Consider the following 13161-nt stretch of genomic DNA (forward strand, 5'->3'; position numbering starts at 1 on the left):
TATTTACTGATTTAACCGAGTGTAAAATAGCTTAAAAATGTTCGTGATATCGTTGGTATCTACTTGTAACCCAATGCAACCGTCGTAAATGCTTAACACAAAACTCTATATGCAGCCAAAACGCCGAGCAAAGTCCCAATAATATATGCAAGCCCAAATCTCAAACTCCATGAATCATACAAGACCGTCGTGTCTTTATCTCAAAGGAGGGGTCAAACTCTCTAGATGAGGAACCAAGTAAACGTGAGTGCCATTGCCCCGGCAAGGACAGACACAGCCCCATCACTTCCCAGAGGCGAAAGTGACCCAGCGGCATTCTCGCTGCCCGAAGATTGTGGTCTTCCTGAACCAGTCGCAGACGGTACAGCACTCTTTCCTGTGCCAATCTCGAGGATGTGAGAGCCTGTGGCGTCAAAGTTGCTCTGTGCTAGCGAGATCTCGTTATTTTCCAGGTCAAACACAACGTAAGCACTCCTTAAGAATGTGTCACCCAGAATGGAAACCTGTGAGGTCGAAGGTGCGATCCCAAAAGAGCATGCTGCTTGACCGTTGGTAAATGACATCTGGCGACCTGTGATATCGGTAAAGTCGAGGATTAGCTCGCTAAGGGGCACCGTGATCTCAGCGGGTTCTGTGAACTTGAAGGTCAAATTTCCTCCCTGGTTTGCTAGATCGCAGGGTACATATGCCGTAGTTTGTCCCTCTTCGTAGTCAGCGCCCACGAGTTCGTATATAGTCTCTGTGAGGCTGGTAGGGAGGTACGTGAGTGTTGAGCCCGAGTCGAGAACAACTCCGAGATCAAGGTTTTCTCCGATTGTTTCTGAACCTGAGCTGATGCTGTTGAGTTTGACGTAGAACTCGGAGTATTCATCGTTAATCTTCATGATGGGTACGGTAACCAACTCGCCAGTGTAGTGCTCCGAGTCGACTCCTCCGAACAGGATTTTTCCAGTCGCAGATTCCAGGTCGTCGAGATATAAGCTGTAGGCATTAGAAGCGATAACTCCATCAGAAGCCAACATGGCTGGCATGTTCTTGTAAAACTCTGCGTCGGGTTGAGCAACAACAGCTTCGTTGGTGGTATATCCAATACCAATAACTCCCTCATTGTCTGAAGTTACATATCCGATTCCAAACTGCAGATCTTTGATCGAAACTTGTCCCATTTTAAAGGTGTCGGTAACATAATCGCCAGATGCGCCAGAGCCATCGGCGTATGAGATATTGAAATCACTATTCACATACTCGTACGTTGATGACTTGTTGGGGTTGTATAGACCAGACTCTGCGCAGATGTTGGCGTGAGTGTCGCAAAGTTCTGAGCCTACTGCATTCACCCAAAGATCACTACTTCCAGTATCGAGATGAAGACGGAAGTTTTGTGGTGGAGTTCCTATGCTTGCATTGAGGAAGTATAGGGATTGCTAGACAGGGCCAGCGTTAACAAGATGCTGCCTTGTGGGTGCATTCTTATGATGACTTACCTCATTGTCGATTCCAACATTGACCGTGCCGTCTCTTTTGCTTAGACGTTTTCGGTCATGGGCAAAGGGATCATCTACATGGCGACGCTGAATAGAAGCACTTATAACTCTTGGCTCAAGGTCATGTTCCCGTTTATGCAGAGATATAGCGTCTGTGAATGAAAGTAAGGAGAGGAAAAGGGTAGAATATGTTGGCTTCATTGTTGAATGTTTGTAGTTTGTATACTGAGATACTCAGACATGGCTGTTTTAGCGACATAAAAACCTCGTTGGTGTTTATATCTAGTTTTATAAGGTTGACTCGTTGGTTCCACAATGGACTTCGCCTCGATGACTTTACTCTGTCATAGATGAATATATGACTCGAGATAGGTACTTTGAGGCTATTGCCGCTCATCCGTACGTTGGAATAAACAGACTCTCGGGATGTGTCAACGACACAACGTCACCCTCAAACGTCAGGGCACCACCTTTTCGGCACGGTGAGGCCGAGGCAGAGAGCGAGAGCGAAGGCGATGAGAGAAGACTAAGGAAGAACCCGATAAGAGTAGGCTATTATAGATTCAAACATGACATTTATTTGGTTATTATACATTTATCTTCTTTGTACTGGGAAATCAGTCGATCACAGATCATCTCGTAGACGCTGCACGAACCCCTCTCACGATTTGCATAATCGAAACATGTTGGAAACATCCAAACTCGCTGCTGGATATTAAACTCTCCACTCAAATTGTAGACCCCAGGAACAAACCTCCACCACGGATACTGTACTATAGACTGCGTAATCTGTCAGTGCCAACACAGCCTACGGGAGAGAGTGTAGAGGTCACATTCGGGGAGACGCGCGGCCGGCGTGAACCTTCTTTTCCCTCTGTCGGGGACGAACTGTAGGATTAACTATAGGTACTAAAGGAATAATACTACGGAATATCCGGGGTAGTCGATGGTCTGGTATAGAATTATTAATAGATAAACTAGGTACCCTAGTCTCTCCTCTGTATGAAACGTTTACTTAAGGCGTCAAGTTAGTTGAATGACATGACGTAGGAGGCTCCTTCAATGCAATGATTAATTAAAACACCAAAAATACAATTGCCAAGAGAAAGAAACTGACGATGGTCAGAACATCAACCACTGAGTATGTATTCAAACAAAGACCAAATTCACAAATTGTTGAATCATGTTAAAACAGGGATTGAACCAGACGCCAATTTTGCTGACGACAACCTCCCGTGGCTGGCGATGCCGAACTTCCGATTATCAACGGAGGCAAACATTCATAGTAGACAGACAACTCATCGATTCCAAATCATGCTTGACACAATATACAACGCATCATCTTTTAAATGGACCATCATCCACTTTATGTTGGCTTGTTCTTTATCTTGATACCAACTGTAGGGTAGTCGAATATGTCTCAATCATGATTAATCCGTTTATCCATCATGACATGAATCGTCAATACCTTCCGATACAAGTATATTGAACACTGGCGTAACTTGAATTACCCAACACACTCATTTACTATTGCCAAATGTCTAAAACCATCACATCATGAAAATGTCGGTTTCACGAAGCGTTGCCAAGACCTCAACGTCCGCATCCCGACGGACATTACCTTCATCAAGACCATGAGAGACTCCTGTACAGGTCAACACTAACCATCATCAAATACTCACTCATCTGGGGCCTCTTAATCTTGGCATACAGTCTACTTATTGAAATCATCCTACTACTCACAACGCTCACCACTAACCACTCACAATCAATCTTATTTAGCTGCCTATCAAAGCTACGTCCACAAACGAAAGCCACGATGCATCACTAACCAAGCAACCTGTAGTTGCCTAGGGACTTGTATCTGGATAGATCAAGGCTACTGCCTTATTCTGCGGCTGAAATCCTTCGAGGCATGGGATGGATGGCATGGCATCGAATTGGGTTACATACATACACCTTTTACATAAGCTTACTTTTGTAACCGTCTATATATGAGTATAAATCTGGACTTACAATCATACTTCCGCTCGCGTGGTTAATACTTTATCGTCTATCAACTGTAATATATTTAACTATAACCTTCAACGGCCAAGATGGATGCTGAGCTTATCGCAAATATGGACCGTTGGTATGGCATATGCCCTGACTTTTAGACGCCCCCAACTGACATCAACACCATTCGTTTAGTCCAATGTATGCTGTAAGTTATACTTTATCTTACCGAACCGATTTCTTAATAACATGATATTCCCAGTCCTTCTTTGGCGCCATAGGCTGCGCATGTTCCATCGTCTTCACCACCTTCGGAGCATCCTACGGTACCGCAAAGTCCGCAGGCGCTATCTTTCAATCCGGCATTCTTCGCCCGGACATGCTGATGCAGAACACGTACGAGTAACTGGCATAGATATGTCCCAATGTAACCAGCTAACAAAAGACAGACTATGTGCCATCATGGCCCAGATCCTGTCCATATACGGACTTGTCGCAAGCGTCATCATGTCCAACAACATTAAAGAGAGGATGCCTATCCACACAGCTTTCCTGCAGCTCGGAGCTGGTATCTCTGTTGGACTGTGTGGTATGGCCGCTGGTTTTGCTATTGGAATCGTTGGTGATGCTGGAGGTACGTTCGCTGTCCGAACCTAGATAAGCACCGTTGACAACTTACACTTCTCAGTCCGTGCCAGTTCGCAACAACCACGTCTCTATATCGGCATGGTTCTCATCCTCATCTTTGCAGAAGTTCTCGGCCTGTATGGCGTCATTGTCTCTATCCTCATGCTCACCCGTTCCACAGAGGCTGCAGAGTGCCGATACTGAGATGCCAGAGCGAGGGTTATTCAGGCATACGGCTGTCGTTAGAATACCCATCCAGAAGCGTAGTGGATATGTTTGTGAAGGGGCTGTTGTATAGCCTGTCACATTGTACACTGAGTTCGTGAGAATTAGTCCCGGCACTATGTCATAAATCAAGTCTGCTTTCCATTGTACTGAACCAACGTTGCGGGGTATCTGCAGATCTAAGACCATGACAGGACATTCATAGACTACATGCTCTCTTCTTCCATGACCTAATCTCCTCCTCTTATAACACCCATTCGTTGACGTTATCATTATGTGTGATGAAAGGCTCATCGATTCTCTTGATGGCTAGATCACTGCAAAGAACACTGCACAGAATTAGCCATGAATTTATACAAGTGAACAGCAACTTACCAAGCAGACGCAACGAGAGCGTCCAGTTCTGCAACAACCGTCTCCCTCTGAGCACCGCTGACCAAACCCTTTTGTATCTGCGTCTGGAGTTCCCTAATACGCGATGACTTTCCGACACCTGCCTGCTCAAGTACCTTTCGTCCTAAGCAGTCAGAGTGGAATGCGTGTTGACAAGGAAAGACGAAGAACTGTCGGCTCAATAGGGGTAGTCCGCAAGTATAACACTTCTCCCCAGGCTCCACGATTGCGTAGCGATGGTCGAGTGCGGCAATATCAACCTTGATATTGGTAGCGGTTTGCGACGATTCATCCATTTCCTTCTTCAGATTATCAATGTTGCGGCTGTAATCTTCAAGCGCGGCACAGATCTCCTCCTTGAAATCGTCAATAACAACAAAATCAGGGAAGAAAGGTATCAAGTCCTCAATTTTGAGCAAGTCGCATCGCTTGAGAAACTCAATCGCTGTCTTGATCCCATTTGATTGAGAAATGACCTTTCGAGCGACCGCAAGCCATAATCGTTTACGCAGTTGTGGGTTCGACATCGGCCGATCCGCAATGACAGCTGCCAGCTCAACCTCGCCGTGAGACAAAGCCAAGTCAACTGCTTGAAGATATTGTCCCATGCTTGTATATATATGTACGCATGATAGTGTTCGGTGATGCTGGATGCATAGTCGAAGGGCAAAGTCAGGATCATAGCGAGGCTCGTCTCCTTGCGCCTGCAGGTATGACAAAAGTCCAGACTCATCCTTTGAAGGGTGAGAAGCATAGATCGAGACCAAAGTGTTGTGTACAGCCGCGTCCTTCGAGTTGAGTTGATAAACCGCATAGTTGAGATATCTTATCGCTTGGTTCTGGGCATTCGGACCACTGGTGAACGTCCGGTTGTACTCGAGGAAAGCAGGGATCAGATTCCTGGGTTTCAGATCAGAGTGTCTCATCAGGATCTCAACCAGCTCTGGCGCAACATATGTCATCAGCACGCTACTATACCGGTAAAAGACTTCGGGATCCGTCTGCTTCTTGAGAACGTTCAGAACCTCGCTCCACCTCTCCCGTTGAACCCAATAGGATAGAACATAATTATAGTCGTTGACAGCATTCGCAAAGTAAAGGAGCTCTCCTTCGCGACCATGGCTGCTAACGACATCGTACACCATCCTCCGGTCGAGGTCGCCTTTGTACTTGTCAACAAAATCCCTAAACTCTTTCCTTACGGACTCAAGCAGCTTCTGTGATTCGGTCGAGTTCACATTCTCCGATGGCTCAGCCTGTGTATTTATAGTATCATCAAGCGAGTTGAGCTTGGACATGAACACCTCTATCAACCAGCCCGCGATCATCATCCGCTGCATTACAGCTGGCTTTTTGAGCGAACCCAACTTTGTCAGTAAGAACTTCCTCAAGGCATCTGGTTGGTTGTTGTCAATAATGCTCAGAGCAATATCTTCGAATGGCTTATTACTGCGTCCGTACACTGTAGCAGCCTCAATCCAGTGGCCTTTGCTGGCCAGATGATCACCATACGCAGCCGCAACTGTTTCTTTTTGCAGGGGCGTTCGGGCATGTTGCAGGGCCGGCTCGAACTGATGCAATTTGGTCATGATTTCCCAAATATTGCGTTCCTCGTCTCGGACCACAATCTCAAAGATCTCCTCTGAAGTAAACAACCAAAAGGTGTTCTTCTGCATATCCACGGAGAAGCCTATGGCTTTCTGTCCCTGGCCAATAACGTTATGTTCAGAGACCATCTTCCCTGTAAGTCGATTCGTCGTGATTACACGCCCTCCAACCAGGTGCACAATATGCCACTGCGTGAGTGCGATGGCGTCGATGGCTTCTGTAGTTGCAATTCGCCTCTCGCTTTCATCGGGGGAAAGAATCTGTGCCTTGGACAGCATTTTCGATTCTGAAAAGACCTTGCTGCCGAGGTTACTGTCTGCAGGTGTGTTTGATAGCTTTCCATGAAACACGCCCTGGTAGGATAACCAAGCATATGCTCGGTCGGGGATGTCGTCGTCGTATGGTCCAGAGTCGGGAGCGTCAGGAGACACCGCCAGGCATGAAGGGGCCCCGGAGGTGGTCCGCGACAGTTCGTGAACAACAGGTTGCTCTGACTCAAATAGTCTTGTATAAACCGACCCCGACCCGTCGTGTCCATATCCTATCCTTCCTACCAGGTGAAATAGGCGCGTTTGCGTAGCTATTACTACCCTTCGAAGGTCTGATTTGTTGTTTTGGAGGTTGTCAACCCATAATCCTGTGATCGGTCCATCTGGTAACTTGTGTAGGTTCTTCAAATGCTTCATTTCCTTCTTGTAAAACTCCTTGGATGTCTCGATGAAAGCCTCGTAAATATTGCCATCGGATGCTCCGATCAAAATCTCTCGTGTTGACGCTGTAGGTAATGAAGGGTTCCATGCCACACTTTCGATGGAAACGCCACGGAGACGTCCGAGTGGTCTAGGATGTTTTGATTGGGAATGAAGGTAGTAATTCTCGCCGAGCGTGGTACAAACGATAAGGTGCGAAGCTGTTGGGTCAAGAAACATGCGCCGGATCATGCCAATCTCGGATGGCTTCTTGGGCAAATCGATATCTACCGCGAAAAACACACCATTAGTCATTTGGACCGTCTGACACAATGCATACGAGTCTCCTACCGTCAATGTCTTCAGGTCGTTCCAGATCGATTCGGAGGATTCGTCCGTTGGAGAGGGCGAGGACAATAACATTGTTGGCAACCTGCGCCGCAACAAAATCGGCGGCCACTGAGAACTGCAACTGAACACCCTCTATGGTAAAGATGGGCTCTTCGAGGTCTGAGACGCCATTGGCGGCATCGAAGCCGTCTTGTAGATTCAGGGCCATTGTGTATCGGTTTCACAGGCGCATAATTCGAAGGCTAGGGAAAATGAGAAGGAATCTTGCGTTTTGCGCACGATGAGACAGATATTCGTTAAGGCTGGATCCTGACTCCAGGTGGTTGGACCTGGCTTGTTGATGGGATTGAGATAGTCGGTGTTGGTGTTGGTGACGAAGTGTCGGTGGTTGGCAAGGGCCCTGTACGGGAGCTCCCCACCTTAGTGAACGTGGGTGCACCACGATAGGCAGCTGGTCTTGGGCGATAAGGCAGCTAAATTACCGAGCTTGTGTTTAGAACATGGAGTCCACATAACAAAACATTACATCACCTATCGCTGTTAGACAAAACCTCAATGTCAGATATATCTCAGGTACATTAGTAGTGAGCACCACTTAATATTTGGTTCACTCGTAAAAATTTTATAACTCTGAATATCATGTAACCAGTGCACAAATATGTACACATAGATCATGTTGTTCTCTCTAATCATTTCAACTATCTTTCCAATCAATTTATGAACTGATTGCAAACCTTGCTCCAAACAGCTAAAGACTGCAACAAGTTTTGTTACACCAAAGCGCCACCTGTGTGTATCTTCAAGTAAAATAAAAGAACAATAAAAAGAGCAGCCACCCTAATCAACTGCTGAAGAATGTACAAGTAAATGCAAGAGATCGGGTCGTCATCCAGTTAAACGCCGCCCTACAAAGCATCTGCGCCGCCCCTTATCCCTAAAGAAAGGTCGCCAAAAACCAAGGATTAATGGTTTTTCGTATCCTCATGATGAAATAGTTATATTTGCCGTCTAGCTCGGCCCAGCAGTCGTATGGTCGTCCGCATGAAGCGTAGGATTGGAACCATCGCCGTTAAGCTCTGTAGCCGGCGAGTGGCATCTCCCAAGGAGTTCTGCCAGATCTGTACGGGGCGCATCCATGGGCTTTCTGCCAATAATGATACGCATCTTGATCTGAAGACCCTTTGATTTTATAGGGTCTTTAGCAGCGTTTGCCAAGTCTCTCGCAGCCGCTTCGCAGGCTTGTTTGCACTTTTCAGGGTCCCAGTCCATATACTCTGTCAAAAGTCGCAAGCAATGAGCTTCTAGGCCGTCCAAGCAAGAGATGAGCCAGATTTTACCCGCAGACGCCTCGGCAACTGTAATAGGAATAGAGTATTCTGTTACTCGGACGTCAACAAATCCTGCATCCATGAGTAACCGTGGCTCGAGATGATATGTGCCTCTTGGGCGTCCTGATTTTTCAGAAGCTATTTCGAGATCCCTCAGAAGTTCATGCATGGGAGAGTTGTCTGGGAACTGTGACAGAAATTGAATGAAACCTTCAGCGCTGACAAAGTCTTGCACCTCAATCCAACCACCGGGTTTCAGGGAGAAGTAAGTATTGTCATACACGAAGCTCCAATTCCGGAATGCGCCCTCCATTAATCGAAAGTGAATCAAGTCGTATATGTCGGGGTGGCGGTCCCAATCTTCTGCGTCCTCGATTTCGAAAAATACGTTCATAGGCACGCTCTTGGTTTCCGCTATTGCAGCGATGTCGGTTCCCACAACCTCGCATTGCGGTTGTAGCTCGGCCATCTTAATCGCCCATTCACCCGTACCTGTACCGACATCGAGAATATGGCTGGGGTTCTGGATCGGAGCAAGGGTGAGCCCGCCGTCGAGTACGTGCATAAACACTTGATGTTGTATAGCCATTCGCCATTGCTCGATGTCGTCGTTTGGCATATAATATTCACGACAGTAACGTCGGCCGTGAATTTCTCTATAGTCAAGATCTTGGGCCCATAATGATCGTGTTGATGCAGCCCTAAGAACAAGGTTAGTAAATGGTAGAAGAACAAAACGGAAATAGGACATTATTGCATACATATCTGAGTCTTCCGCATGTGAGTCCGGAGAGAATGGAGTCTCGACTTGATGGGCTGCAGAAACTCCAGGGTATTGTGAGGCAGGGTATATGGATATCATGTCGTCTTCGTCAACATCTTCATCTAGGTCGGAGTCATTATGATGATGAGGCTCCTCGTCTGTTCCCACGATACTGGTCATGGCTGTATTATTTCCGTCACTGTTGGCATGCTCACTTGGTGTCCCGTCGCTGGATTGTCGGCCGCTCTGTACAGCGTACGAGTCCTCCGAGGACATGGTGCTCGTCTGAGATTGGTTGTGACGTGCCGGTGTTCCCTTGCGTGGTTTGCACCGTCGCTTTTTGGCCATGGGTGTCTAGAGAAGGGATAAAATGTAGGAAGATGGCGTTAAAAGCAACAAAAACAACAACGGCACTATCGTAGTCTGGTGGAGGCGACAATGACTAGCGACATGACTTAGATTTGGAGAATGAGGCTGAAACGAGCGGCGCGGGCGACAAAGTTTGGGTTGTTGCTTGCTGCTATGATGGAGGTTTGATGATAGTAGGCGAGTTGGTAATGTTGTCGTCCTTTGCCGAGCGCCGCACGGGGAAAGAAAAGCCCAAAGAGCAGTCGAAGTGTTTGATTGAAGTAGAAGCGCAAACGGAAAAGACAAAGCAATTAATTAGGATAAGTATAGGCCGTGGAAAAGAGCCTAGGGGAACGAATGAGTGAGTGGAGGATCCAAGACTTAAAGAAGGAGGACCTGGGGATTGGTAAAGGTCCGTGAGCCCAGTGGAGACTGGTCAAGTTAACGTGGATCAGGGCTCAAGAGTATCTTCGGGAAAGGGACCCGTCGAGGATAGCCAGGATAAGAGTGTAAATGTACATATATGGTATGTTTGTGGGATAGTCAAGGCAGTGATCAAAGTATTGGGCAAGAGCAGGAAAAGAGCCCAACACCTCAAGGTGGTTAATCGGAAAAGACAATGACTCCATTGATAGTCCCAGTCCCAGTCCCAGTCTGAAGGATAAGCCGGGGAGAAGCAACGAGGACGAGCTACTGTAGCTAGCAAACTTGCTGGGACCAATAGAGATAGTCTGGAAGCTCGAGGCTCTCTTGCTCCTCACGAATTGGGGTGGAGGAGTACAGCAAGTGGAGGAAGTGATCCAAGGATCGGGAGCAAGGGAGTGCTACGCTGCAGAGAGGGCAGGGATATGCCGGCCGGTCGACAAACGTTTGCGGTCAGGTAATTTGCAGTCACAAGTCAGTCAAGCAGTTAGGCTAACTACCTAATAACACCTGTTTCTTGATCAAATTGGCGCTGAAGTTGCTCGATAGTTGACACGACATGTTTCATGCAGGCTTGCTGTACTGGGAACCCAACCATGCAGCCAACTATACATTATAGTGCTTACCACCTCGATTGATTCGAAAGTATCATTACAAGAAGCCATCCCTTGCTGCATTGTCTACGTACATAATGCCCAGTACAGTACTGTACAGTACCGAGAGACTGGCTTGGCAATGTACGTATGGCAGCGGGAAGACCGTGATGACCATGTAAAGTATATTCCTTCAGATAAGCCAATTGGATTGCATGTATCTGTGTGCTCTTGTGTACGTCAAACGTTGCATCTCTCCAACGGCCTTTTTGCCTTTTACTGTCACTAAATTGCGAGTCAACGGTGTCGATTACCAAACTGTGGAGAGGCCTATCCATTCCTCAGCTCAACTCCGTACGTATGCTATAGTCCGTTTACAATATAGCGACCTTGCACGATTGATGTTCGTGTTTCCGTCCTGTACGGTATTTAATGTGATCTATTCTCGGCTTGAAGTTGCCCCGACGTTGGAAAACGGTGGTGTAGCTAGGTATGGTAAGGCCTGGACCACAAGCCTTTGTACGCTATCGAACGGTCACCTACGCTTTCTAAGGTACAGCAGTAGTCTAGGTATGTTTTACATCTAGTGCTGGTGTAACCCTTTATGGCTTCCGAGCTTGAGGTGCGTACTACCACATCGAAGCTTTAAAGGTTGTCACGACGGATTCCAGCCCAACCGAGGCCTTTTGTTTTACAGACAACCTCGATCTTTGTGAGGCCTGAGAAAGTTAACCCCCCTCCATCACGGGAGAAAAAACCTGGTACATCATCCCACGGCGGTGGAGTGGTGCAACGCAACAGTATCCGTTTAAACGGCCAGGGAACGAACAGTCGGTTCGGGGTTGCAACAGAAACTAGACTTGATTGAGGATCATAGGACTGACTGACTGCGACTAGAGCTGTGGGTCACCATTCACCAAGTCTACATAGCGTTCCAAGGGTTATGAAGTTGAAGTTGATTGATTGATACATAACTATGTATGTATGTATGTGAGGACGTCAAGAGTATGCATCACCAGAAGGAGTTGATAACTGATTGATGCTGTTTCTCGAATATACATACAATGCCAAAAATAAAAAAGAAGACAATTGCTTTGATAAACAATTACCCGCATCCCCATTCTCTCGTGTCATGCTTTACCAGGATAAGTTATCCACCTCCACCCTGTTCGGAAAGAAAACGTCCCATTAGGCCAAGGATTTAAAAACGTAGAAGAGAACCAGGGTAGTTAGCATGTGCCATATCTACTGTGCATTCAGACTCCGTTTTTGACGATGATTCAGCGTCGTTTTGGGTACAGGATCAGGCCAGAATACTATTAGTTGACATTACAGTTTGTTAGATGCGAATCGTTGTTGGTTGTCAACATTCAACATGCTTCTATCGATCTCGAAGCGGCCCGTTCCCCTAGGCCCTCTCCTGAATGGTCGACTTAGTGCCAACGACAAAGCTACTAGGTTCGGTTAGTACCTAGGTTAGTAGTTAGTTGTTCGACCCTTATCACCAGTTCAATCTGTCCCGCCTTGTCAAATTCTTTAGTGTCTCCCCTGTGTTCGTTCATTGTCGCTTGAAAATCTGAACCTGTTTTCAAGTGATTGATTCTCTCCATTCTCCGCATAGTGCAAACTCTATCCAGCATTCACCTCCATACTTGACCTCGCATTAGATCCATCCGTCTATCAGTATCTCGGCAGTTAGACAAAAGTTCCGTTACAGACACCAAACTTGAATCGTATGTTACGGCACGAACGGAGATGGGTCTATAATACTACAGAGCACATGTACCACCACACAGGTAGCGGAAAACGTTTTCCACATTCCCGGCAGGTTGGTCGGCTTAATGTTGGGCATCCATCTAAAAAGGATCGTCCCGCCGAGATCCTATTCGCTAAACAGAGCGAAACCAACTTCACCGCGCAGGTCCTTTCTTTCTATGCGTTGTCAGAGTTTTAGACTGTCGGACCGCCGCCGCGGAATAGTTCACTCGTCTCCCCGACCCACTGGCCTGGTCTTGCTGGTATGTATGTATGTATGCTGTGTTGGCATTGTATTGCTCTGCATACGTAGGTAGGAACCGACGGGGAAGATACCGGGGCCATGGGAACGTCGACCTTGCCATTGACCCCTGATTGACCTCGTTTTGGCTTCTGACTGGCGATGTATCATGCAGGAGAGGTCGTCATAAAATCTCCCCCATTGGCTATGTATGTTGCATCGTGTTCCTACGATCACACATTAGTGAGCAGGTTGATGGTACAGCGTTCTTATACGCAGTAGGAAATCGTCCGTAAATATCTCAGTATTGTTGACAAATGAATGTGTTGTCGAATAGA

General features: G+C 46.9%; 4 protein-coding genes across 4 annotated transcripts; 1 reads left to right on the forward strand and 3 right to left on the reverse strand.

The window, feature by feature from the left end:
* Positions 1-221: 221 nt before the first annotated feature.
* Positions 222-1685, reverse strand: FSST1_010877 (pepsin-like aspartic protease; the record flags this gene model as incomplete). The annotated part of the gene is made up of 2 exons (XM_083233953.1): positions 222-1424; positions 1485-1685. The coding sequence occupies 2 exons, from the start codon at positions 1683-1685 to the stop codon at positions 222-224; spliced, it is 1404 nt and encodes a 467-aa protein (XP_083080573.1).
* Positions 1686-3580: 1895 nt separating this feature from the next.
* On the forward strand, positions 3581-4310 carry FSST1_010878 (V-type proton ATPase proteolipid subunit; the record flags this gene model as incomplete). The annotated part of the gene is made up of 5 exons (XM_083233954.1): positions 3581-3615; positions 3675-3687; positions 3742-3875; positions 3929-4113; positions 4168-4310. The coding sequence occupies 5 exons, from the start codon at positions 3581-3583 to the stop codon at positions 4308-4310; spliced, it is 510 nt and encodes a 169-aa protein (XP_083080574.1).
* Positions 4311-4575: 265 nt separating this feature from the next.
* FSST1_010879 (tethering complex subunit PEP3) lies at positions 4576-7580 on the reverse strand (the record flags this gene model as incomplete). Its single annotated transcript, XM_083233955.1, has 3 exons — positions 4576-4660; positions 4707-7308; positions 7373-7580. The coding sequence occupies 3 exons, from the start codon at positions 7578-7580 to the stop codon at positions 4576-4578; spliced, it is 2895 nt and encodes a 964-aa protein (XP_083080575.1).
* Positions 7581-8380: 800 nt separating this feature from the next.
* On the reverse strand, positions 8381-9811 carry FSST1_010880 (S-adenosyl-L-methionine-dependent methyltransferase; the record flags this gene model as incomplete). Its single annotated transcript, XM_083233956.1, has 2 exons — positions 8381-9401; positions 9462-9811. 2 exons carry the CDS (start codon positions 9809-9811, stop codon positions 8381-8383), a joined length of 1371 nt encoding a protein of 456 aa, XP_083080576.1.
* Positions 9812-13161: the final 3350 nt, after the last annotated feature.

Source organism: Fusarium sambucinum, chromosome III (assembly GCF_050947815.1).
Source record: "Fusarium sambucinum isolate potato_lamoka chromosome III, whole genome shotgun sequence".
Taxonomy (NCBI): Eukaryota; Fungi; Ascomycota; class Sordariomycetes; order Hypocreales; family Nectriaceae; genus Fusarium; species Fusarium sambucinum.